Raw genomic sequence first — 26,887 nt, forward strand, 5'->3', positions numbered from 1 at the left:
AGGGCTATGCCATGCGGCGCTTCTTGTCAGGGCAGCGGGTTCGCGTCTTAACCACTGGGGTTTCTGCTCCTGATGCAGAGCTGAGGGGAGAACTCGTCGACATGTTCTCCTTGTTGAGTGAGAGTGGTTCAGCGGCGTGTCGGTCCAGGCCTTCACGTGGGACTCCCTTCGAAGCGCACCTGTAGTGGCCATTTTGGAACCTGCCACGCATCTCCCAGGGAATCTGGGATTTCCCCATCACATTTGTCCCTGGTGGGGTTTACCGCGGGAATTGAACAGGAGGAGATTTCAAGTGGGGGATTTTCCCCTCTGGGTTGACTCCGCTGGGGCCTAGAACCGAGACGCGGAAGACTCCCAGGCCTTCTCCTTGGAGTTTGTGCTCCTGATGTATAAGGCCTTTTTGCCCAGAAGGCATCGGAAGGCCCTGGTAATTCATGCTTTCGACCATTGAAAGGACCCAAGTTGAGTCATAAGCCAAGCCCTGCATAGCGTAAACAGTTTGATTAGTTGCGGCATCTGATAACATTGCGGTTCAGAAGACCCAGAGGACAGAGTGACACTGATGATTCCGAGAACTTGCAGGGGTCCCTGGGGGGACCTCAGCAGGCATGATCTGCTGCAAAACATGCCAGATTTGGTTGGGGATCCAGAGGAGATTCCCGTGGCTGAAGGAGATGATCCTAAGGTGGTATGTCTTTCGCAAAGAGGAACTCTGGTCACTGATCCCTCACATCCTGCAGGAACTCGGAATCAAGGTGGCTCAGGAAGAGTCTGATTTGGATGGGGCAGATCCAATGCCAGATGTATGGACCAGTAAAGGCATTTTCCCTTTCGTAAGTCAGTAAAGAAGCTGGTAATTCAGGAGTGGGATATTTCGGAATCTGGCCTGAGAGTTGGCAGAGCTATGTCTAAGCTCTATCTATTGGAGGAGACCTTGCAGTTGTTGGCTCTCTTCAAGGTGGATGCTTCGGTGTCTGCAGTCACCAAGAAGATGACTATTCCTGTGGTGGGATCGGCTGCATTATGAGATGTGCAAGATCACAAGTTGGTGTTTCATCTCAAAAGGATTTTTGAGGTGTCAGCTCTGGCCATAAGAGCTGCTTTGTGCAACAGTTTTGTGCAGAGGGCATGCCTCCGTTGGGTCTACCACTTGCAGAGTTCTCAAGCCTCGATCGGAGCTGTGGCACAGTAGGCTGATTTTCTCAAAGCAGTGGTGGCTTACAGAGCAGATGCATATTATGACCTAGTTAGGACCTCTTCCTCAATTATGATGTTGGCTGTGTCTGCTAGACATTTACTATGGCTTCGGAATTGATCAGCGGACACTTTGGTCCAAGTTGCAACTGGAGGCTCTTCCTTTTAAGGGGAAGCTCCTGTTTGGGGAGGACTTGGTGCAGATAATAAAGCACCTGGGGGAGTCCAGGGTGCACAAGTTGCCAGAGGATAAGCTAAGGGCAGGAAATTTGTGCCTGCTCAGCCTAGGCTTCAGGACAGTTGGAGGTTTCATCTGTCCAAGAGTTCTGGAGGCTTACAGCGGCAAGATCCAGCCAGGTCCTCAACCTGGAATCAGTCCTTTTGCAGGGGCAGGAAGTCCTTCTGGGACACCTCTGGAGCCGGTGCAGGAGGAGCTAAGTCCTCACAATGAAGCGAGGCCAGCCCACTCTTCAGTGCTGGCTGTCTGAGGCTGGTTAGCGCTTTTTTACGAGGAGTGGGCCAAGGTTACCACAGATCAGTGGGTTCTCCAGGTGGTAAGAGAAGGCTGCGCTTTAGAATTTGCTCATTCCATTAGGAACATTGTTTTCATGTCTCTCTGCAGTCCTCTCATAAAGCGAGTAGCGGTTCAAGGGACAGTGGACCGTCTGAAGCAACTGGGTGGCCATAGTCCCAGTTCCACCAGAGGAGCAGAAGACTGGGAGATATTCTCTCTTTGGCACCATGAAGTAGATGGAAGGGTTGTTTTGACCCATTCTGGTTTTAAAGAGGGTAAATGCGGCCCTCGGTTCCGTGTTTTGGAGTACTTCAGGCTTTATCCTTCCAGGATCCCTTCCTGTAGATTTCAGTCAGGAGATTTGTTGCGCACTGTGCCCTTTTTCCTCCCAAAGGTGGTTTCAGGGTTCCATGTTAATCAGGCAGTGGAGCTTCCAGCTTTTCTGGATTTGGATTGCACTGCTTCTCGTTCTAAGGAGCTGAGGCTTTTGGAAATCCGGCAAGTATTGAGATATCTGAAGGTCACTAATGAATTTCGTGTGTCTGATCACTTTTTCATCCACTGGAATGGTCCGAGGAAGGGACATCAAGCTTCCAAAGCTACCATTGCGCGTTGGCTCAAACACGCGATCGGTTTAGTATATATCTCAAGGGCTGTCTGGTTCCAGAAGGTTTGAGAGCTCATTCGACTCGCTCGCAGACAGCTTCTTGGATCAATTTGCAGAGCAACAATTTGGAAATCACCGCGCACTGTTGCCAGGCACTATGGTTTGGATGTCAGGCATCCGGCTGCAGCGTGTTTTGGTGAGGGTGCTCTGCGAGCGGGACTCTCCAGGTCCCACCCAGTTTATTGGGCTTAGGTACATCCCAGGAGTCTGGATTGATCTGGGTACGTACTGGAAAGGAAAATTGGTTCTTACCTGCTAATTTTCGTTCCTGTAGACCACAGATCAGTCCAGACACCCACCCGGGGAAAGAAGGTGGGAGAGCAGTCCACTCGGTCTATGGTCTGTATGTAGTGCAGAGTTGTTAACAGTTTGCTAAGCTGTTCTGTTTATGTTCCGGAACAGAGTTTTTGTTTCCAGTAGGTTACAGCGTCCCCATCCTCCTGTTTTTTGGGGAGGGGGTGCGCAGTTAAGCTTACTATAGTTTTTTCTCATAGCTTGGATACAGGTCAATACTGAGGGACTGCAGGTGGTTATATAGCAGTGTCAGTAAAATTTTCCCTGTCTCCAGCTGCTAGCAGGGGTGCAAAACCCAGGAGCCTGGACTGATCTGTGGTACTACAGGAACAAAAATTAGCAGGTAAGAACCAAGTTTCCTTTAGTTTCATCCTTAAAAGGTTCAGAAGTCCAAGACATTTGTTCATTCAAAAAGTCTTTAATGGGGATTTGGAAGAAGTCACAAGGGTCATCAGTAGTCTGTCCCCCCGACATGGTCCCATGTTTTGTGAGGGACAACATAACCAACAAAGCTCCCTTTCTCGCTCTCTTTTTTTTTTTTTTTTTTTTTTAACAATTGCTCAAGTTCACAGAGATCACACACAGTTTAAACTTAAACTTGAGCAATTGTTAAAAAAAAAAAAAAGAGAGAGAGAGGGAGTTGCTTTGGTCGTGCTGTCCCTCCTGATGCAGCCCGAGCGAAACACGGCCCATGTCAGGGGACTAACTACTTATGACCCTTGTGACGTTTTTGAAATCCCCATTAAAGGCTATTTGAATGAACAACTGTCTTGAATTTTTTAACCTTTTTAAGGACAGATTTAAAAGGTTGGGTTTTTTTTTTCCTTGTAACTCCCCTGTTTGCTGCTTTGGTAATTTACGTGTGGTGCTGTATCTCTCCACAGTTTGTCTGACAAATATCAATTAGAGAGGTCCATGTTGTCATTTTTATTTTTTAATAAAAGTATTTTAATGCAGAATAAAAGGAAGACCTTACCAGGAGCTCCAAATTCATTCACTGTGGGGATAGTGTACACTCTTGCTCATTTTTCTTCCTTTCCCTCTCCTCGTGCTATATTTAACATAATTTTCATTTATCAAATCTTAAGCACCTTAGAATCATTTATTTTGACCCTATGGTGTTCCAATCGCACATGATGTATAGCGTTTTGTTTTTTTTTTTCGTAAACATTTGAAAGCCTGTGGCCTGGTGGAAATTCATTGGAAAGACCTTCACTTCTGTTGACTTAATTTTGTAGGTCAAAGATTAAGCCAGCTTTTTCAGGAAAAGAAAACTATCAATTTAGAAAAAAATGTAATTCCTTTTCTTCTCCTTTCTGCAACTCAAGCTGCTACTGCTACCACCTTGAAACGAATGAAGGTGTAACATGTATCTTGGTGTTTTTGCTTTCAACAACATTTAGGATATTCTTATTCTCTGAGGATTATAAGGATGGCAGCCTTCACATGTGGGTAACATCATCAGATGGAGCCTGGCACAGAGCTTTGAGCATGTGCAGCCCTGGCCATTTTCCCATGCCCTTGAAGTGCCCCTTTAGTCACAGTTCATTAGGGATGTGCAGGGCCAAAATAGTCATTTGATTTTTCAGTTTTTTAAAATGTTTTTGTAGGGTTACATTTTTGGTTTTTCATCCTGGTTCATTTTTGGCAAATATTTATTTATTTTTATTTATTTAAGTTTTTTTATATACCAACATTCAAGACGATAGTCCCATCATGCTGGTTCACAAGAAACAGGGGTGCAATTAAAATAAACTTTACAATATACAAATAGTGTGCACGGTTTGCAAATTGTGTGTACCTTTTGCTGAAAACTAATTGGGATGAAATTTTTGATAGGAAAGGAATATAGGCTTATTTTTTTTTTTTTTTTTTGTCCCATCTTTCCATTTTTGTATCAAACAAATGCACATTCCAACAGTTCCTTTCTCTCAGCTGCTGTGGTTAAAGGTTCTGTAGCCCCAGGAACTGGTTTTCGCAGGGCTTCACAAGTTTTTCACCCCATAGTCTTTTAGGGAGGCGTGTTTTCATTCAGTTTACGTTTTCTTTATTTGTCAGTCAGCCAAAAGCTGCACCGGTTTTGGTGCTCCAGGGTGGCTTTGGTCAGTTTTTGTTTATTTGCCCTGCTTATTTTTGCATTTGATACCTCCAGTTTTGACTTGGATCTCTCCCCTGTATGGCTGGGCTAGGTCCCTCATGCCCTGTGATAAGACAGTGGTTTTGGGGGCGGACCCTGGTGTCTTGGACTGCTCCCTGTGAGACTCTTACTCCAAGAGAACGTTGTTTCTGGTTTTAACTCTTTCAGGCTTTTGGGAGACACAACCCAGCCAATGGGCATCAGCATCGGAGATATGGAAGGATTCAGGACTCCACAGATTACTGGGAGTGCTTTGATATTGGGGCGGCATCGACCTCCACCCCCCCCCCCCCCCCCACCCCCCCTTGGCTGAGCACCAGGAAGGATTCCGATTTTTTTTTTTTTTTTTTGACGTTTTGAAAACAAAAATTTAACCAGTTTGAATTTTATTTTTGTTTCTGACCATACCCTCAACATGTTACTATAACAAGATGAAATTTAGGGAGAGAAAATTCTCCCGTGCTTTTATTCCTCACATCTTGGCCTGGTGTATCATCTGTCAGAAGAGGAGCACCATGGTCTCCCTGCACTTCCAGATCTGACTTAAAAATCAGGCATTTGTCTTAATCTGGCTTTTGGGGGTCATCAAATTCAATGCATTTTTTTAAAAAAAATTTTGTTTTATAGATGTGACCAGCAGTGGCTCTCGCCTGCTCTCTGAAGTTGTTGTTTTTGATCCAGCAGCTTCCCTCTGCTCCTTTTGTACTTCCAGCTCAATCCGAACCAGGGCTGGGATTTAGTGCTAGGAGCCTTCATCCGCAACTATACGGGGATTTTTCGCCTAACTTTTAATTTTTAGTTTTCATCTATTGCAGCACCTGTCCCTGGGCCGGGGACCATGCACCAGGGATCCTGCTGGGTCCCTGCAGTGTGGGCCCTAAATCCGACCACTGGGTGTCGCCACTCTGCAGTGACTCGGTGTCTGAGGCTTTGCCCCCTCCTGCCTCCCCCTCCCCGCTTTCAGAGGATCGCCAGGCCCAGCCGATGAGGGGAGCAGAAGACCTCGGCTGAGAATCGAGCCCATTGCAGAGCTGGCACGGAGTCACTGGGCTGGTCCAGGCTGGAGCCCTCTCTTACTTCCCCGGTGCATTTATTGTACACTAGCATCGGTTTTGCAATGGAAAGCGAAAGGGATGGAGGGGAAACTTAAAACCCTGCTGCTCTATTGTAGTGAAATAACTGTGCTGAAAATGATCTGCTTTTATTCTTTCAGTGCGTGAAGCAGAAAACATGGAAATGAATACAAACAACAATATGTCTCACCCAGCGTCACTAATCCAAAGTTTAATGCATTCTCTGTGTGCTGCTGCCTTTTTATTAAACATCTTGGTAGCAGGCTCCTTTGCACACAGGTTTTCAACCGTAAAAACAAAATGTTAACATTTTAATCTTTTACCATGTGCTTACAACAGACTCGGCCGGAAATTAAGTGGCTTCGAGTTACGGTGGGCCAGCGTGGGGGGTGGGGTTTAAAGCTGCCTTGCCATGGAGTCAGCACATTATGAAGCATAGGCTGCCTGAAAGGACTTTGGCTTGTGGTCATGTGATGTAGCCTTACCACACCAGTATAATTTCAGCTTTTTGTAAATGAGATAGTCATGCACATTTGTGGTGGTCCCGTTTTTTTCTTTTTTTTTTTTTTTAATTTTTTTGTTTAAAGTGCTCATGAAAGGCTCTTCATTCCCCTGGTTTTCATATTCCCTGAGCTTACCATGTGTAGAAAGCCGGTGTGGGCTCGATTCAGTTCTCTTTTTGGACTTGCATACTCCCTTCCCCCCCCCCCTCCCCCACAAGGAGATCCAAAGGTGGTTTACATCATGAGAACAATAAAGTGCATCAGTCTAGTGTAATGCACATACCCCTAGGGCTTGGGCCTTCCTTTTTTATTTGCAGCCTACGTTAACAGCAAGGGGAGCTTCCCCAGCCCTACCCCGGGATTGGCAGAAGGGCTGTCTCTTTCCCACCAGCACCTCACTACGTAACTAGTATTTAACCTGTCTGCATGCCCAGTTGTTACAGATTATAGGGGATTTTTGTTTTGTTTCATGCAGCGAGATCTGTCGGGACACAAAAACATTGTTGGCTACATCGACTCCAGTATAAATTCCGTGAGCAGCGGGGACGTCTGGGAAGTTTTAATCCTAATGGATTTTTGCCGAGGTGAGTGTACCCAACAAGATGTCTGCTGCTGAACATTGACTGCTACCCTGCCCTCTGAGAGGATTTGAAATTCGTGGAAGCCCATGGATGCTTTTGGTATTAGTTCCAGTATGGTTTTAAGGAAATGTTGGACTCGAAATGTGTTGCACAGTGTTGTGGCTCCGAGGTGGCGCAGTCTCCTATTCCAAATGGAAGAGATGGGGCTATTGACACATCTTGACTATTACATGCCAATGGAAGTTCCCCAACCCCCACACACAGCCATTTGGGTGCCTTGGCTTGACTGTGGTAGAACTGTCAGCTCCTACCTGCTCTGTTTCGTGTTTTGCCCATTCCTGCACACGAAACGCAGTCATCCTCACCCACAAAATTCCCAGCGTGTGATCTGAGCCCGCTTCCCTCGTTAATGTCTGTGCTCTTCTCCTCCTCAGGAGGCCAGGTGGTGAACCTGATGAACCAGCGCCTTCAAACAGGCTTCACGGAGAGTGAGGTGCTACAGATATTCTGCGACACCTGTGAAGCGGTGGCTCGACTGCACCAGTGCAAGATGCCCATCACCCATAGGGACTTGAAGGTGAGTGCCTTCCTGCAACGCCAGTTTACTGGTCAATATTTATGGTGAGCCTCATTGTGGTCAGTGTCTTTGGCTCTCTCCATGATGTACAAACAGTTGACCCACCACTCGCAACCCGACGACAAAAGTTCATTTACAAGTGCCTCCCAAGCTCTTAAATGGAGGTGCCCACTCTCTGCTGACTTTCTTTAACAGGTATTTATTACTCCTGGGGGAATTCTGTGCTCAAAAACTGAAAATTCTGCAAACTTTATATTGGTCAAAATAACACAATTTACATGACAATCTTTAAATAATTACAGAAAAAAGTTATTACTTAAAGTTGCAGAATTTTAAATATTTTGAGCAGAATTTCCCTAGAAATTCACTGTGTGTCCCTTCCACATACACACACCCCCCTCATACAGGCTCCCTCACTCTTTCGCTCACACACACACACACACACACACACACACACACACACACACATCCCCTCATATAGGTCCCTCTCTCTTGCATACACACCCACAGAAGCTCCCTTTCTCTTTCACACATACATCCTCACACAGGCTACCTATGTCTCTCTCTCACATAGCTCTTCACACAGGCTTGTCTCACACATACACAATCCCTTCACACAGGCTAACACCCTCACATACACACAAGTTCCCAATCTCTCACACACATACACACTCCTTCACAATCTCCTCATATAGGCTTCCTCTCTGAAACCCACATTCAAGCAGCCCCCCTCTCTTACCGCCCATGCTCTCTCACACTCCCCCTCTTACCAACCAAGCTGTCTCTCACTCTCCCCCACACACACATTCTCTCTCACCGGCATCCCCCCCACCCCCCCTTACCTCCCATGCTCTCTGTCACCCTCCCCTCTCTCTCACACACATTCTCTCTCATCGGCACCCCCCACCATGCTCTCTCACACCCTCCTGCTCTCTCACTCTCCCCTCCCTCTCTGACACACATTATCTCTCACTGGCATGCCGGGGGATGCGCTCTGTTTGCAGCGAAGATCTAGGCCCGGTGTGGCACATGGGGGCCTTCCATTTTTGCCTTGAATGGAGCACAGTCTATTCACAGCACACGGGGGCCTTCCCTTTTTGCCGCGAACGGCGTGCCAGGCCATCATCTTCGCCGCGAACAGAGCGCGTCCCGTGTTCCGCGGGACGCGCTCTGTTTGCAGCATGCCAGGGTCTCCTCTGCTATTTTCTGTGCAGAAAATGGCAATTCTGCGCAGAGGGGAATTCTGCGCAAATTCTACGCTCCGCAGTAGCGTAGAATTCCCCCAGGAGTAATTTATGTAATCTTAATTAGGGTCCTTATTTTCTGCCCTCCATCTTGGAAGTGTTTTAGACCTTCTGTATCATCACCTTGCTGATAGAATTCTGCTTTGCTGATCGATTATTTTATCTAAAAAAAATTGTATTCTTTATCTTCCAAGCAAAAAGGTATTTAGTGCAGATCACATGTAGTATATCCATAAAATAATTTTGTCCCTTGTCGTAGTTCGCTTTGCTACAACGCTCCCCGTTACCCAGGCAATTTAGGAAAGGCCTGGATCTGCTCTTGCATCAGTGCTGTTAAAGGCCAAGTAGCACTGCTGTAGCTGTTGACTTGTCACCCAGCGAGTACTTCTAAGAGCAGAGTGAAAGGCAGGAAGCTGCTTACAAATAAATGTTCTCTTATTTCACCCTTCGGAGTGAAGCGCACAGCTTTTGGTTCCATTTTATCCAGTGAGGCAATAGTAATTTTTTAATTCTGTAGTGCAGAACCACATATGCCTTCGGAGGATTTCTAGCATTTTCTGTTCTGATGACAGAATTGCAATAGTAGTCTCTCACTGCGCTTGCTCACTTTCCTCACCCAAGAGTGGAGGCATGAGCCAGGATCCAACTGTGTTTGGTGAGCATCCAGATGTATTGCAGCCTATTTTTTTCTCCTCTCATGCTCTTAATCTTTTTTTCATGTTATTTGCACTGCCACTGGCTTCCTGCTTGGAAAGCATCTTGTTGCTCAGTTAGTCCAATCTTCTGCTGCCTTATTTACTGTTTCTCTCTGTTCATTTAAAGAGCAGAGCATATGTGGTGAATTAGGGATTTAATCCCTCAGGGCTCTTTACCTGTGTTGTGTGCAGGAAGTTGAGAATGCGGCTGCTGTGCTGTTTGGAGAGGCTGTCTGGTGGCACTGTGATTTAAATGTGGCTGTGTCCCATTCTGGTGATACTAACCACATCCTTTCTCATCCTGAGCATTGGGGATTCTGTGGTCTGTTGCAGGGTGAGGTCAAGGTCATCCTGCTACTGCCAGCTCTGGAGGATGATGTGGGAGCTCTTGCATGCATGCATACACACACACACACACAGAGTGCTAATTACAGGAGCCCTGGGATCATATTAAGGTGAAAATCACAGCACTGCTTCAGTTTTGCTGCTAATGAAGTACACATTCAGAACACAGGAGGCTTCGCTGGATATAGAGCTTGTGACCAAGCTTTGGAAGCGAGGCTGAGGAACTCTGATCCAGCAGGATCCTCATGAGCATAAATCCGTGGCTTGGCTTAGCATGCCTTGCATCTTCATTACAATACCTGAATGTGGTTTGTTTGTTTGTTAGCATTTAAATCATATACATGAGTTAAAGCCAGGAAAAATGAATTTCCTAGCGTGTAGCCAGATGGATTCAGAACCAGTGGGTTATGTGCTCTTCTGCTAGCAGATGGGAGATGGAGTCAGATTTGAAAACTGACGCCACCCTAGATATACCCCTACAGTGACCTCAGCTCCTCAGTATCTCTCCGTCTCCTAGCAGATGCGGACACTATCCCACACACTAGCACAGTGTTAGGAAAATTACAGCAAGAAGACAAAATTACCTTTAAAGAATATCGAGCCCCACTCTCCTGCGGTGATACCTAAGGGTCTCTCCCCCAGTTGAGAATTTCTGAGGTGATTTCAGATATCCCTCAGAGGTGTGCCTTGGTCCGGTAGCCAGTTTCCGGCGTGGACTTAGCCCCCAAAGTGGCTGAAAAGCAGCGGCTGCATAACCGAGCGCGGCGGTGAAGGTAAAGCCCTCTCCCCATGCAGCTGGAGACCGTCCGGCACCCGATCGGTAAGTGCTGAGACCAAGTAAGCAGAAAAAAAACCAAACTTTAAATTCAGGTCTCCGGTCTTCAGAGCTCGGACTGCTGTACTGATTCTCCTTCTTCCAGTGATGTAAAAAGGGAGCACCGATCGGGTTAAGCAGCCTTGGTTGGGCTAGGCCCCAATCCAGTGCAAGGGTCCACACACGTGGAGACCCGCGGGGTGCGTCTGTGCCATCTTCCCTTCTCGGCCGGCAGTACGCGCGGGGCAGGCCGGACAGCTGATGCGCCTAACTGGTGCGCATCCAATACAGACGCGCACACAGCGGCGCGCATAACCATTCTCACAACTAAATCACACGCGCATGCGCATAACTACACGCGCGCATTGAAGCCCATTACCTGTGCGCCTAGACATAGAGGCAATGGCACCGGTGTCCAAGAAGGCCAGAAGGCACTCTCTTTGCTCAGCCTGCCACATAAGAGCTATGCAACCTGAACTAGAGTCCTGCCTGTGTCAGCATTGTGAAGAAGCCCAGGGGAGACCAAAACCCAGTCCCTCACTGTCTGAGGATGGGTCCGGAACCTCTACATACGATAGCTCCCCGGATCTATGCAACTCTCAGATAGCTTCTCCACAAGAGGGCACCTCAGGGGCCCCTACTCCAACTCCCTCTGGGATTAACATGGACCCAGGAACCTTCTCCTGATTGGAATTTTTCCAAGGGCTGCAAGCCTTTGTTTAGGCGCAATCAGCCTCGACTGCGTCCCAGGCTCAGCCCCTGCAGGAAGCACAAGATCCTCCCAGTCCTACTCGGGTGCCTCGAGACATGCCTCGCCTAACCAAGAATTTCCCTGACAGGGACCCGGACACCTCAGATGATGGCGGCTCCCTGGAAGAAGGAGAAAGCCCTTCAGGCCTGGAACCATACCGAACCATGCTTCGCTTCTTCCACGGGGATGAGTTACCAGCCCTTGTTTCCCAGACTCTGAAGACTCTGGGTATTCCAGGCACGGACCCTATGTTGGAACCAAAGAAGAACCCCATCTTGGTGTCCCTTCGTAAAGCCTCATGCTACTTCCCAATGATGGAAGCCATCCAGGAACTGATTGACCTGGAGTGGGATGCTCCGGAGGCCAGCTTTAAAAGAGGTTGGGCCTTGGAAGCCTTGTACCCTCTGGAACCAGCGACCAAGGAACGTCTGTGTTTTCCGAAAGTGGACGCCATGGTCTGTGCTGTCTCAAAGCGAACAACTATTCCCGTTGAGGGAGGGGCTGCAATGAAGGATACTCAGGATAGACGATTGGAATCCATTCTTAGCAGGCCTTCAATGCAACAGTAATGACCATGCAGATTGCTTCCTGCTGCGCAGTGGTGGCACGTTCTTGCTTGCTCCTTTCGAGAGAGGCAAATAACTCTGGAACGTATATTGGCGAGATGATGGAACCGGCAGCAGCCTTTCTGACAGACGCAAGCTCAGATCTGGTGCATACCTCAGCCAGATGAGTAGCCTTATTAGTAGCAGCCAAAAGACAACTATGGCTGCGGAATTGGTCTGCTGACGCGACCTCTAAAGCGAATCTCACAAGAATGCCCTTTAAAGGGTCTCTCTTATTCGGAAGCGAATTGGAGAAGTTAGCCAGCAAATGGGGTGAATCCCCAGTGCCTCGGCTACCGGGGTAAAAGGTCCCAGTGCCCCTCCCCCAGAAAAACCAGGGGCAGAGGCTCGCAATGCTTTAGACCCTATAGGAACTTGCAGTTCCAGGCACCTCATCCCTCCGGAAGATTCCAGCCCTTTCAGAACAGACAGACCAAGAGAGGAACAGGCCCGGGGCAGGCTCCAACTGTGCGCCCCAATGAGAATGGGCCGACCCATGCATAGGAAGAGGAAATAGGGGGGTCGACTTTACCTCTTCTACCAAAGATGGGTCGAGATCATATTGGACAAATGGGTACTGAACATCATTCGAGAAGGTTACTCTCTGGAATTTAGTAGCATCCCTTGGGACAAATTTGTCACCCTGCCACTCCCACACCAAGAGGCTGGCAATGGAAGCCACTCTGACAAGACTACTCAGTCTGAAGGCAATAACCCCGGTTCCTTCGCTCCCAACAAAATACAGGGCGCTATTCCATCTATTTTATTGTTCCCAAGAAGGAAGGATCATTCTGACCCATCTTGCATCTCAAGAACGTCAACAGTCATCTGCGGATTCTACACTTCTGCATGGAGACTCTTCGCTCCGTAATAATGGCAGTACAACCAGGAGAGTTCCTAACCTCCCTGGACCTCTCCGAAGCCTACCTTCACATTCCAGTCATTCAAGATCACCAGCGTTTCCTATGCTTTGCGATACTGGGTCATCATTATCAGTTCCGAGCGCTACTCTTCGGCCTCGCAACCTCCCCCAGAACATTCTCCAAAAGTATGGTGGTTGTGGCGGCAACACTGAGGAAGCAAGGGATCTTGGTACACCCTTACCTGGACGACTAGCTGATCAGGGCAAAGTCTTCGGAAGAGAGCCGGCAAGTGACCAACAGAGTCAAGAGCCTACTGCAGGAGCTCGGTTGGGTCGTGAACATGGTCAAGAGCAGTCTTCTTCCCTCTCAGTCTCTAGAGTACCTGGGGCCCATTTCGACACCAAACAGAACAAAGTCTTCCTCCCTCCCCTGAGGAGAAGGAAGCTGATGTAACAATTACGAAGATTGATGACCAATGCACTTCCCAAGGTATGGGACTATCTTCAAGTCCTCGGCCTCATGGCATCAACCCTGGAGTTCGTCCCGTGGGCAAGGGCCCACATGTGACCCCTCCAGCACTCCTTACTGTCACGCTGGAACCTACTGTCCCAGGACTACTCAATTCGCCTCCAACTACCAGCAGAGATACGGTCTCAGCTTCAGTGGTGGCTACAGGAAGACCACCTAAGCAGGGGAGTAAGCCTATTCCCACTGAACTGGATCTTGCTCACTACGGATGCGAACCTGCGAGGGTGGGGAGCCCACTGTCAGGAACTGATGGCCCAGGGACAATGGAGCAAGGAAGAGGCGGGATGGAACATAAACCGCCTGGAAGCTCGAGCAGTCAGACTAGCGTGCCAGCGATTCAGCCACAGACTCTGAGGCAAAGCGATTCAAGTAATGTCGGACAACACTACAACGGTTGCCTACATCAACCGCCAGGGAGGAACCAGGAGCCAGCAGGCATCTCTGGAGATAGATCCCCTCATGACATGGGCGAAGATAAAACTACAAGGGATTTCAGCCTCCCACAGTGCAGGAAAAATAAACGTTTCAGTAGACTTCCTCAGCAGAGAGAGCCTGGACCTGGGGGAATGGATGCTGTCAACCACAGTCTTTCCAACTGATAGTAAATCACTGGGGCCTCCCAGCCATGGACTTACTGGCCACCTACCTCCATGCCCAAGTCCCCAGGTTCTTCAGCTGCAGGCAAGAGCCACACTCCCAAGGGATCGATGCGCTTGTCCAGACCTGGCCAGAGGAAAACTTACTGTATGCCTTCCCCCCCCCCCCCCCCCCCCCCATGGCCACTACTGGACAAGGTCATCCGCAAGATAGAACACCACAGGGGACTAGTTCTACTAGTGGCCCCGGATTAGCCAAGACTCCCATGGTACGCAGACATGCAAAGACTCCTTGCGGGAAGCCCTCTGTGCCTACCTCCACACAGGGACCTTCTCCAGCAGGGCCCGATTCTTCACGAAGATCCATCTCGATTCTCTCTTATGGTCTGGCCCTTGAGAGGACTCGCTTGAAGCGCGGTTACTCGAAACCCGTGATTGACACCCTGCACCGAGCGTGCAAGTTCTCAACATCCCTGGCATACATACGGATCTGGAGAATATTCGAAGCCTGGTGCTAGGACCGCGAGATACTTCCGCGGATGGCCAAGATCCCCATGATTCTGGAGTTTCTACAAGATGGTATGAAGAAGGGGTTGTCACTCAACTCCCTCAAGATTCAAGTAGCCGCCCTCTCCTGCTTCAGAGCTGAAGTGAACGGTATCAGTCTATCAGCTCATCCGGATTTGACCAATTTCCTAAAAGTGGTTAAGCAACTTCGGCCACCCCTAAAGTGGCCGGTGCCCCTATGGAACCTCAATCTGGTATTAGGCTTCCCAGCGGGGGCTGCCTTCAGACCAACACGTGGTCTTAACATTGAAGACTGTATTCCTGGTGGCAATATGTTCAGCTCGTCGTATCTCCGAACTACAGGCACTATCCTGTCTGGAACCATTCCTTAGATTCACCCCTGGAACCATACAGCTATGCACCGTCCCCTCCTTCTTACCGAAAATTGTTTCAGAGTTTCATTTGAACCAGGTCATCTCCTTACCATCTCCGGATGAACATAAGGACTCGGAAGACTCCCGCCGCCTTTGCCATCTAAATATCAGCAGACTCCTGGTGCAATACCTGGAAAGATCGGAACAGGTGCGCAAAACGGATCGCCTGTTTGTTCTTCACAGCGAGAAGAAACAAGGAGAAGCGGCATCGCGGGCAACCATAGCCCGCTGGATCAAGGAAGTAATCAACGCAGCCTACATAGTGGCAGGAAAGCCCTTACCTCTACAGGTTAAGACTCATTCTACTAGGGCCCAGGCAGTCTCTTGGGCAGAAACCAAGTTGCTATTGCCCTCTGAGATCTGTCGGGCAGCGATGTGGTCCTCCCTACACACCTTCTCCAGGTTCTACCGCCTGGATGCTCAGGCCCGAGAAGATACAGCTTCGCAAGGGCAGTACTAAGTAGGCCACGGGCAGCCTCCCGCCCTGTCCGGGAGTAGCTTTTGTACATCCCACTGGTCCTGAGTCCATCTGGCTACACGCTAGGAAATGGAGAAATTACTTACCTGATAATTTCGTTTTCCTTAGTGTAGACCAGTGGTCCCCAACCCTGTACTGGGGGCCCACTAGCCAGTCGGGTTTTCAGGATATCCACAATGAATATGCATGAGAGAGAATTTGCATGTAGACAGATGGACTCCGCATTCCGCCCATGGTTGCCCCAGAGAAGGAAGACCCTGGAAAGCGAACCTCAAGACTAAACAAATACGGGTAAGCCGTTGCCTATCCCTAGTTCAAGACACCTGCAGTTAGTCTGGTATCGGCGTTAACTTAGTTGAGTACACTGGTGGTTTCCAGTTTTTGAAACCAGTTGAATCAGTTTAATCAAGTTGTTTATGCAAAGATATGTATCCACAATGGCTTTTCGAGGAGGAGCCGAGGTCACTGCAGGGGTATATCTAGGGTGATGTCAGCTTTGAAATCTGACTCCATCTCCCATCTATTAGCCGAAGAGCACATAACCCACTGGTCCTGAGTCCATCTGTCTACACTAAGGAAAATGAAATTATCAGGTCAGTAATTTCTCCATTATAACAACCTCAAGAAATCTAGGAAGAGTAAAGACAAATGTGGGGGTGGGCAGAAGCAGTGCCCAAACATTAATTCTAAATCCCAATTATCCCACAAAGGATTTATAACAAAAAAAAAATCTGGTTAAGTTACTGACAACTTAAACAAAAGAAACGACTCTAAATGAGCTCTAAATGTCTTTTAGGCTGAAAGCAGTCTAGTTTTAGCAAAATTCAACAACCGTAAGTTCCTAGATCTCATTGTATTCTCCAGAGATTCAAGTTTACCATGAAGATCACATTGTCTTTAGCATTAACCACTGCCACTGATTGCAATGTAGTAACTATACGTGATAAAGATGCCACCTGAGTTTCAATAATCCCCACTCTGTGTTCCAGAGGAAAAACCCCCATAACTGAGAGATTGTTTGTGCTAGGCAGGTTTCAGTGCATGTCCAGATATCCCTGAGAGTGATGTTCGCTGGTTCAGAGAGAGTCTTTCCTGCCTCCATCTTACCCAGATCTTGTGGTGGGGATGCAGCACCTGGCACTATTGCTATCAGGATCACTTCTGCTAGCTGCAGGCAAGAAATTGACAATGACAGTCGATTGAGTTGTGAGGAGGGAGAGCAGTTGTTTAAAGACATCAGATGCAGAATTGCAACAGTCCTCCAAGCCAGTTTCCAGGGCTACACGACACCCTAAATACTCCAGCTGGGGTACTGAAATGTTGATGGGCATTGCCTCCCCAAGGGGACCCCCCCCCCAGGTCAACACCTACAACCCCCACATTAGACTTCGGAAGACCCAGTTCATGTATCCCCGCTGCTGATAGACTGTGGTAGGAGTAGAAGGGAATATGTGCCAGGGCTAGGGGAGATCTCAGCTGCCTCTCCACTTGGGATGCTGTAAAAGAACATCCATAGGCCCTCTTACCTGCATAGACATGATAAAAGCAACAGCCTGCCCCTTCCTCTATCTTCCCATATCCACTGATCAAAATCTCATTCACCTCCGGGGCACATCCCTTTGGCATGCGGCTTCAGCAGTGTGCTGGGTTTTTAGAGTTTCCAGTGCCTCTTTGATGCTGGCGGCTCCTCTCCTCCAAACAAGAACCACCAACAGCTGTGGCACGGGGACCCCAGGAACACTAGGACAAGTATGGGCAATGCCTTTCTTAGTAGCAACCGAAACCCACCTCTGTTGGGCTTGCTGTACATTTCTGTAGGAAAATGGGGATGAAATAGAGGGTAGGACAAGTCATTTTGTTAATTTCTGTGCTGGGCTATGAACATTTGCAAGATAAGGCCACCCCTGATTGATCCACTGTGCGGACTAAGCAATGCTGCATCTCTGCTCTGTGTGCTGGGTAGCTGCACAGATGGTATTGCGTAGCCTCTCCTGCTGTCATAGCTTTGGAGCTGTGTTGGGGAGGAATGTCCATTACCTGTCCCACACATTCTCCCTCACTAGCCATTTCACCCATCATAATCAGTGTCATGCAGTTAGATTTGATGTAAGTATGATGTATGCATGGCACTTTTGTTAGACATGGGCATTACAAGAGGGGTGGGGAAATGGAAGGAGGAGTTTTTTGTGGGTTTTGGTTTTTTTTTTTCCCCCCTACAGAATTTTAAAAAATGATTTAGCAGCACAGTTGAAATGCAGCTTTTTGTGCTGGATGGACGTTTTTACTTCCCATTGTGTCTTTGCAATTCTACATGGTGGTTACGGTTTTAAATCTCTTGCTACCGTTACCCTGCATCGCAAGGCTTTTAATTTTATTTCATTTTTAAATGCTACTTGCTATTTGGGGGTCATTTTTTTTAGGAGCTCAATGGGTCACGGTTTCTAACTGACAATGAAATCCTACTCCTGTTGGCACTTTCCAGCTCTACACCACAGAGAATGTGGAAGAGATGCAAAACACACCAAATATTAAAGACAAGTGAGTGTGTTGCAAGTAGTTTGATGGTCTGATAGTTCATATAATGACCAAAAACCTATAGTAATGGTGTCAGAAATTTCATGAATGACAATTGTGGGTAAATCACAATCAGGAATCTGAACTATCAGACCATCAAACTACTTGTAACACACTATCTTTAAACCTTCCAGTTCTAGACATTTGTCACTTGAACCTGATTTGGTTCCCTGTGCTAACAGTTGTAGAAAAAAACTGTTTATTAAATGCTACAAAATTAATATAAGGCCTTATGGAGAGAGAGACTGGCAGAGAGCTACGGGAAGCACCAGTATAAAACACTCTCTCAAATGATTTTACTGATCAGGCATTATATAGGATTTTACACTTGTACGATTCCAACCCCTAAACTAGGTTACACAATTGTCAACATTTCTATGATGATCGTAAAAAGCCAAACATTTAATCTGAATGGCCATATGTAGATTCATTCTCGCTCTGCATGTAAATGAATCCTTGCTTTGTATGCAAATGTTATCTATGGGCCTGCAACTAGTTCCATTGCCAGCATGACCTTGTTGTTGTTTCTAAACATAGTGCCTGTAGCCCAGTGCTTTTTTGTTAATGCAGGATTCCCTATTTAGCCTGCAGTGTCTGCCTGTCTATCAAAAGCAAAGCAGAAATACTATAAAATACTTATTAGCAATTATAAAGTTCTTATGATCAAAAACTTGGAAGAACAAGAATACTGACTTCTTATGTGACACATTAAAAAGTGTTTCTCTGTCCTGCCTGCAAGAAAGCTTTTGGCATCCATAACAGACACCCGATCAAAAATTGCTCCACTCTCCACATGAGCCAATGAGCCTTTTTCTCTCCGAAGAGCCTTCCTGGGCAGCTCTCAAGAGCACCCAGCCCAGCGTCACTGCTGTCAGTGACCGTTCAGAAAGGAGCAGACCTTCTTCCATTGTAGAACGGGAAGTGCTGTGGAAGAGGTTCCCTTATGAATCTGCTTTGTGATGCACTCGCTGCTGCGTGTACTGTATTCCAGGTGATTCTCGATAAATCCAGTGTGATGCTTTTTCACTGTCTCTGTGCTATATCCTTTCTGTACTTTTGAGTTTGTATTGGTCATGAAATACTTCTCAACATGCCAATGTGTTGGGATCTGAAAAGTAATCCTCCTTTTTTTTTTTTTTTGGACATGTGGTGGGGGAACCCTGTTTTTTTTTCCCTGTAGCTGCTCGCCAGGCAGCATCTGGAAGGTTTCCTTGCTACTACTAAGCTGCAGAAAGTGGGTGAAGTTATTCTGTTTCAGCTCAAGTTTACATAGAGGCGCTGTACTTCTCTCTCTCTAGCTACCTCTGCAGTGCTTAACTTCTGAAAAGAGCAACTTGGGAACCAGGGTGCAGGAAAACAGGGCATGCATTTTTCCCTCTGCTCTTGCCATGACTGCTGTCTTAGCCAAGCCTGATGATGCTTGAGCTATGGGAAACGATAGAAATGTTGCACGGCTGGGTGTGATGGAAACCTGATTGGAGTAGTCTGAGAAACATGCCCAGGCCTTGAGAGTTTAAGTTCTTCAGGAGGTGGTGGGGGGAGGGGACTTCTGCTCCTTCTTAGGTTGCTGTGAAATAAATAATTGGGGAGGTGAGTGGAGGAGCAGGCTGCAAACCAGGGAATGCAGGGTTCAGATCCCACTGCTTGTGACCTGGGGCAAGTCAGTTTGCACCTTGGGACCTGGTTTACTAATGGGCCGATGCAATACCCTGCTCTCAGGCTAGCGCACTGGTTAACCCGTGCTTGGATGTGTGTTCATAACCGCTTGTGCAATAAGGAGATTAGCGTGTCCAAAACACACGTAGCTACTAGCACTCATTGCATGTAAATTTATGGTGATGAGGCTATTAGCTATTACCCACTTAGGTGTAAAAATAAAATAAATGTGCACCTGCCACACACATTTTTATTCTGAGAAATGAATGCAGGTGTTAACTTTAGGGGGAATCTTGACTTAACATAAAAGCAGAAAGTACTGCTTTTCTGTAGTTCTTCTGACAATATCATGGCGATATTAAGTCGGAGGATCCGAAAAAAGTAAGCTGTAAAAAAAAAAAAAAAAAAAAAAAAAAAAAAAATTCTCACTGGGGGTCAGGTTAGGAAAATGGACGCTCAATTAATTAGCTTCCATTTTCCTAACCCATGGCTGTGCACAGGTCAGGAAAATGGACGCCCATAAAATTGAGCGTGCGTTTTCCTAAACTGCGCACAGCCACTTCTCCTGGGCGCCCAATGCCAGGGAGGTGCTAGGGATGCACAGTTTTCCCCTAGCGCCTATTTTTTAATGCGGCGGCTCAGTTGCCTACTGCATCGAGCGCCCGGTAGAAGTGGATGGGCGTACGTTAGGAAATCAGGCAGTCAATCATGAGCGCCCCCGACTTTCGTGTGCCGATTTTGCATCGGCCTGTAAATGTTGGTTTGCTTTTCTCCATGGACACAGAATGGGAGAAAAATCTTAGTAACTCAGGTTCTTAGATGCTGAGTCCTCTGGAGACAGGGAAATGCCTACAGTACCCAAATGTAATCCCTTTTGAAGTGCTGAATGGTGGAAAATAAATCGAATAAAATCAATGAACGAAGCAGCGTGCGGGAGCTGAATGCTCTTCATGTTTTGGTGTGGGCTTGTGTGTTTATAGATGTGTATTCGTTTCTATTCCTAGGTGGAAAATATCCTGTTACATGACCGAGGCCATTATGTGTTATGTGACTTTGGAAGTGCTACCAATAAATACCAAAATCCCCAAACCGAAGGTGTGAATGCAGTAGAGGAGGAAATTAAGAAGTAAGTTGGCAGATGTTTGTGTCTTCCACCAAGTTAATAGAATTCCTTTCGGTACTTATTGCTCTATCTGAGCATTGTACCCTAATGATTTCTGGAAGTCTGCCTTGGTTTACAACTTTGTTTTTTTTTTTTCCTGGTTAAGGCTGGGGATTAGGTGGGAGGAGAGACAGGTCTTCATTCGTTTCATGGCTCCCTAAGATGCTGCATTCGTTTCCAACTGCCAGCCGGCGTCATTGGAGACTGAAGAAAACAGGAGCACAGTTTTGTGTTCCTCTCCACCCCACCTCCTCTGTGAAGCAGTTCACCTGGCAAGTGGAGTTCGTATCTGAACGACTCCCCATCCTGCCCCCCATGCCATCGTCTAAAACTATTCCTGCCTTAATTTCAAGAGTGTCTGCCTGAGATGCCACCTGACCCAAAGCCAACCCTGTCAGGCTGATCTGGTTCTGCTTTTGCAGTGCTGCTCCTGCAAGCCTGACTGTTTTAAGGAAACTGGAGATAAGTTCTTAGATGCAGTGAGTCAAAACAGGGTTGCCAACTTCTTCCATTTTGTCTGGATTGGCAGTACTAGTCCTGGGTTTACTCCATGGCTTCTGTGCACTTTTAGATTCTGATTTGCTATAAAAAAAAAAAAAAGGGCAGAGCAAGTCTATAGATAGCGTGGGGGTAGAATCAGGCCTGGAAAAATGTTGTCTAGACAAATGGTGACCCTGTGGACACAGAGAGGGTGGGAGCACATCTGCTTGAAGTTTCAGTAAGAGCTGCCACTCTGGGTGGCCGTGGTGGTCACAGAACCCATGTTGAAAGGGTTGGATTGGACTTCACTTGGCATTTCAGGAGCCCACCTGTTGCTTTTCAGCCTTGCTAAATGTGAATGGCATTGATCGCCTCTGGGAGTAATTACCACCTGTTTTATTAAAATATGAATCTAGTACATAGACTGGAACTTCTGCAAGAGAAAACACACTACTCACTCAAAGCAGTGTTACTGACCCAAGCCAGCCATGGTAACCTGCTTTTCTCTAGCATTAATTGTGGGTAAAAATAAAAATCTATCTTTCATTTACCTCCAGACTTCTAAAGGCAGAAGTACCAAGAACTACAGGTGGAGAGAGGGGAGGTAACAAGGTCCAGGTGTAGGCCCAGCAGGGAATAAAACTGTGCTGAGCACAGCAGTTCTGAGACTGATCCAGAAGGAAAAGCTTGCTCTTACCTCACTGTGACGCATAGTGCTATGCGGTATTGAGACTGCACTATATGCCTGGGTGCAAGACTTTCACAGAGCTATGCCAGGATTTATTTTGGCAATGTCAATGGATTCATTTTCTATTGGGGGAAGATCATCTCAGCTCTGGTGAGCTGAGATGTCGTTTTTTTTTTTTTCCCTTCCATTCTTCTCTCTGTCTTGCTCCGGGATATGTTTTGATGGTGAGGTGAACATTTCTTTTTGTAGGTACACTACACTGTCCTACCGAGCCCCAGAAATGGTGAACCTCTATAGTGGTAAGGTTATTACCACGAAGGCAGACATATGGGTATGTATAAATCCCGGCAAACCTCTCCACCATTGGGTGAAAAACAGCTTGTTTGAAGTTTGCCTGAAGCAGCTCCCTTCTCCCCCAAAGCTGTTTGGACTATCCCTTGTTTTCCACTTGCTCTTTGAACTGTGTCATAAGTAGCAGTACTTAGCCTCAATGTAGCTCTGGTTTTCAGAGTGGTCCCACGTGTAAATTCAAAAGTGTCAGGTCGTCATACCGAATAAATAATGACTTTACTGCAGTGTTTATTTAGTTCAGTCTGGCCTTTCAGGATCTCTGATGCAGCCACTAAAAGTGTCAGTGTTTCAGGACTTTGTGGCTGTGTGGTTTGGCCCCAGTGTCCTTGCACTGGGCTGACTCTCTTCCGCTTCTCTTTCCTTAGGCACTCGGTTGCTTGTTGTACAAGCTGTGCTATTTCACGTTACCATTTGGGGAGAGTCAGGTTGCGATATGTGATGGGAATTTCACCATTCCGGATAACTCGCGATACTCCCATGACATGCACTGCCTCATACGTAAGTGGCTTTCTCTGTTTTATGGTACTTTGGCCACCCCCAGAGGAAAGTGTATTTGAAAGATGACAGATCAAGTGGTTGGGTAGGGATGATGCCATTGTGTGTGCTTGGGGGGTGAAGAAGAGGCAGCAGGTTTTGGATCTTTTATCTTATGATGTAGTGGTGGCACTCTGACATTGATATGGGCAGACTGGATGGGCCTATGGTCTTTATCTGCTGTCATGTTCCTATGATTTGGTTTCTCTTGTCTTCTAGGTTATATGCTTGAGCCAGATCCTGATAAGAGACCAGACATTTACCAGGTCTCCTATTTCTCCTTCAAATTGGCGAAGCAGGAATGCCCTGTTCAGAACACACAGGCAAGTGGCTCCATATGCTTAAGTTGATGGGGATGGAGAGAGTATGTAGGTTTCTCTCAAATCTTTGGAGACAGATGTTGACAAGTGCAGATTTTAAGTAGGAGCGGGATGACTCTGAGGATTGGCACAGGGGTTTCAGAGCCTTTCGCTTCTAGGGTGCCAGTTTAGATCCAAACGTCATTACCATCTAAAAGCCCATTTGGTAGCCTGTGTGAAATGAGTTGGTGGTCTCAGTCCAGGCAGTCACATTACCAAAAGCATCACTGCAGTTTGGCACTAATGGGGTACCATGGTGGCTAATCTTGGCAGAGAGGCCTCAAACTGCACAGGCACAGAGACTCTCAACCCTCTTGTGTGTAGCGCCCTCTAGGGTAGGGCAGAGGTACATCAGCACAGCAATGTGAATTTGGGGGCGAGGGGGTGGGAACTTGTATTGCTGCTGTCTGTGTTATACTTGTTCTGGGGTTGAACTGCCGTCTTTGGTAACCTGTGGTGTCAATCCGGTGCCTTTCTCACCCAAGTTCGGTAGAAAAATAATTTAAAAAAGGAGAATAAAAGAGCTGGTTTCTGCGGTCCTTGCCGATTGTATGGATTTTGGATGCTGGCTTGTGTTCAGGTTTATTATCGCTTAAATTACAGAGCTCTGCTATTCCTGCTAAGCTTCCTGAGCCAGTGAAAGCAAGCGAAGCTGCGGCTAAAAAAACTCAACCCAAAACCAGGTGAGGATCTGTCTCACCCAAACCTTGTTAGTGCTTCATGCCCTCCGCAGAAGTCACCATGGTCCTTCTTTAAGGGGAGGGCACACTGGGAGCTAATGCAGTTTGTTCCAAAGGTGAATTGCAATATTTATTTATTTGCAGTTTTTATATACCGACATTTGTTTAGTAACCTCACATTGGTTCACAATTAACAGAAACATTGCAGCTGTGCCAAATAGAACGAACATGTGCAACAGTGCTTTACAATAAACTTTACAATATCAGCACCTGACAGCACTCACAGATACAAGAGTTTTATGAGGATGGTGGAAAGCTGTTTAGAATGTACTTTTACACTAAGCCAAAGTTCGGCATGAACAGACCCTCTGCACGGATTGCATAGACTTTAGGAATGCTGTTTAGTGGCTGGAAAGCAGAGTTATGACATTTTAACTAACGTAATGATCCTCCTTCCCCCCCCCTCTCCCCCCAGATTGACTGACCCCATTCCTACCACAGAAACTTCCATCGCTCCTCGCCAGAGACCCAAAGCAGGGCAGACCCAGCCGAATCCCGGGATTCTCCCTATTCAGCCAGCCCTGACTCCACGGAAGAGGCCTACCGCCCCGCCTGCCACTCCGGCCGTAGGTGAGGAACTCGGATGCATGCCCAATACCAGCCCTGGGGCATCACCCTTATGAGCCTTGTTGCTTTGTAACAGTTGTATTAGTTTATCAGGTATAACGTGTGGGAGGGATTTGAAAAACCTCTGCTTGTAGTTTTTGGGGTTTTTTGTGGTGGTGTGGTGAGCAAGAGCTATCTATTTATTTATTATATTTTTTTTTTTATACCGGTGTTTGGAAAGGACCGTTACATCGGTTTACAATAATCACAGATAAAACACAAAAGCCCAATTGACACCAAAATAAAATTGACATAAAACTTAATATTTTAACTTAATTTATCCTATTACAATTTTAAAATAACATGAATAAAATAGAATGAATAATCAACAAAGACAATCAGTTTGTTGCAGCCTACTTCAGATAGTTGTAGAGTGCATGCACATGAAGTCTGGTTTGCTCAGCTAGTGCTCTCGTTATAAGCCTGTTTGAAAAGCCAAGTTTTAAGCATTTTCTTAAACTCTAATTACCTGGTAAGGTTTTACAATAGCGACTGGAGGACAGATTCAGCACAGTTATCATGTAAGCTCCGTCAGTACAGTATTTACCCGGCTGGTGAATGTGGGCTTGGGAAAATAACCACGGCTGGAGCCCCTGGCTGGTGGCTCTTTTTAATCCATGCAGCCTGGCCCTTTTATGGTAATATTTTATTCAACATTTTCCAAATACCCTAAAATCTAGAACTGACAGGGGCAGAAGAATGCAAATTTCTTGGAGAGTTTTTATTCTTGTACTTTCTAAAGCAATAAGGTGAGCTTGAGAAACGATTTAAGTGAAATACAGAAAAGCAATGCGTTTTGTTTTTTGTTTTTTTTTAAGGTCCTATAGCATTGGCCAGCGGTCAGCCTACACTCCCCACGGCAGTCTCCCAACCGAAACCTCAACCTCAGCTGAATCTCGCGCCCCAGCAACCTCCGCCCAAGACTGCTCAGACTTCAGCTCAGGGAGTTGTGCCCGCATCACAGCCTCAACTGCAGACTTCTCCTGCCCAGGCCCCTCCTGCCCAGGCCCCCCAGGCCACGCCACCACAGCAGCTTTTCCTAAAGCAGCAGCAAGCAGCGGTGTACTATCAGCAGCAGCAGCTCCTGCAGGCTCAGCAGGTGGGTGCATGCCTACAGGCTCGCTCCAGGGATGAAACGCTATCTCGGCGACCCCCATCTGAGATTTGAAGCAAGGCTCCAGTGTTCACCCCTCCTTCCCCTGGAAATATGATCCATTCCCATCAGTACCACACCATTTTTTGAAAAATTGTTAAATTAAAGCAAACTGCTTTGTAATCTCTGCTGTGGTCCCATAAGCAGGATTGTGACGGGTGAGGCATGTGACTAACTCACATTGCTGGGGCAGCAGGTGGAGGAGAAGAGAGATGGTCGGTTAAGGGGATAAGGGAAATGTCTACAGCTAAAATGAATTTCCTAGCGTGTAGCAGATGGACTCAGGACCAATGGGGTATAGTGTGCTCCTGATAGCAATTGGGAGAAGGAGTCAGATTTTAATCTGACGTCAGCACTACATATACCCGTGCGTGAGGCTCTGCTCTTCAGTTTTTTCCGTCTCCATAGCAGTTCGGGACTTCACACATGCTTGCACAGCGTTAGAAAACCAAACTCCAAATTTAAAGAAGAAATCTTACCTACAGACGAGCCCCGCTCTCCTGCAGTGATACCTAAGGGTCCCTCCCCCAGTCGAGAATTCCTGAGGTGATTTCCGAGATCCCTCAGACGTTAGCCTCGGGCCCGGTGTGGACTTAGCCCCCTGAAAAGGGAGTGGCTGAGAGGCAGCTGGTGCAGACTGAGCGCGGCAGTGAAGGTATTCCCCTCCCCCCCCCCCCCCCCCCCCCCCCCCAGGCAGAGACTGCCCGGCAAGAGGCCGGGAAGCACCGAGACAAGGTAAGGTAGAAAACTTTCTCTAAGTCTCGAGTCTCCGAGGCTCAGATAGCCACACAGCTTGTCCATCTGGTGTCCATCTAATCGGGTTGAGCAGCCCAGTCCAGGCTAGACCCCAATTTGGCGTGAGGGTCCTCCCACGTGGAGACCCTCCGGGGGGGAGGGGGTGCCATCTTGCTCGTATGGTTGCCGGTGCCATTTCCCCCCCTTGGTCGCTGCTTTGCCTGCATCCCTGAGCCGGGTGCATAAAATTCTGGCGCGCATAGCAACGCACGCATCTGTGCTGTGCGCACAGCGACGTGCATAACAGGGCCGTGCGCACAACCACGCCCGGCACGTGCATCAGACAAGGATCCACGTGCAAATTATGGCACATCTGGCCAAAACATCCAAGGGACAGGCCCTCTGACCAGCCTGCCACCTGAAAGCGGCGCAGCCAGAAGTGGTCACCG

The 26,887-nt window shown here is 47.4% G+C and overlaps 1 protein-coding gene across 16 annotated transcripts in view; it reads left to right on the plus strand.

Annotated features, from left to right (window-relative positions):
* Positions 1 to 26,887, plus strand: part of AAK1 (AP2 associated kinase 1) — a 128,299-nt gene that overhangs the window by 37,984 nt on the left and 63,428 nt on the right. For all 16 annotated transcript variants that reach the window (XM_029604012.1, XM_029604017.1, XM_029604014.1 and 13 more), the window contains 9 exons: positions 6,858 to 6,966; positions 7,398 to 7,540; positions 20,635 to 20,756; positions 22,210 to 22,291; positions 22,677 to 22,809; positions 23,065 to 23,168; positions 23,808 to 23,887; positions 24,360 to 24,514; positions 25,369 to 25,649. In XM_029604012.1, coding sequence (XP_029459872.1) covers positions 6,858 to 6,966; positions 7,398 to 7,540; positions 20,635 to 20,756; positions 22,210 to 22,291; positions 22,677 to 22,809; positions 23,065 to 23,168; positions 23,808 to 23,887; positions 24,360 to 24,514; positions 25,369 to 25,649 — 1,209 coding nt within the window. The remainder of the gene's footprint in view (positions 1 to 6,857; positions 6,967 to 7,397; positions 7,541 to 20,634; positions 20,757 to 22,209; positions 22,292 to 22,676; positions 22,810 to 23,064; positions 23,169 to 23,807; positions 23,888 to 24,359; positions 24,515 to 25,368; positions 25,650 to 26,887) is intronic.

Source organism: Rhinatrema bivittatum, chromosome 5 (genome assembly GCF_901001135.1).
Source record: "Rhinatrema bivittatum chromosome 5, aRhiBiv1.1, whole genome shotgun sequence".
NCBI lineage: Eukaryota > Metazoa > Chordata > Amphibia > Gymnophiona > Rhinatrematidae > Rhinatrema > Rhinatrema bivittatum.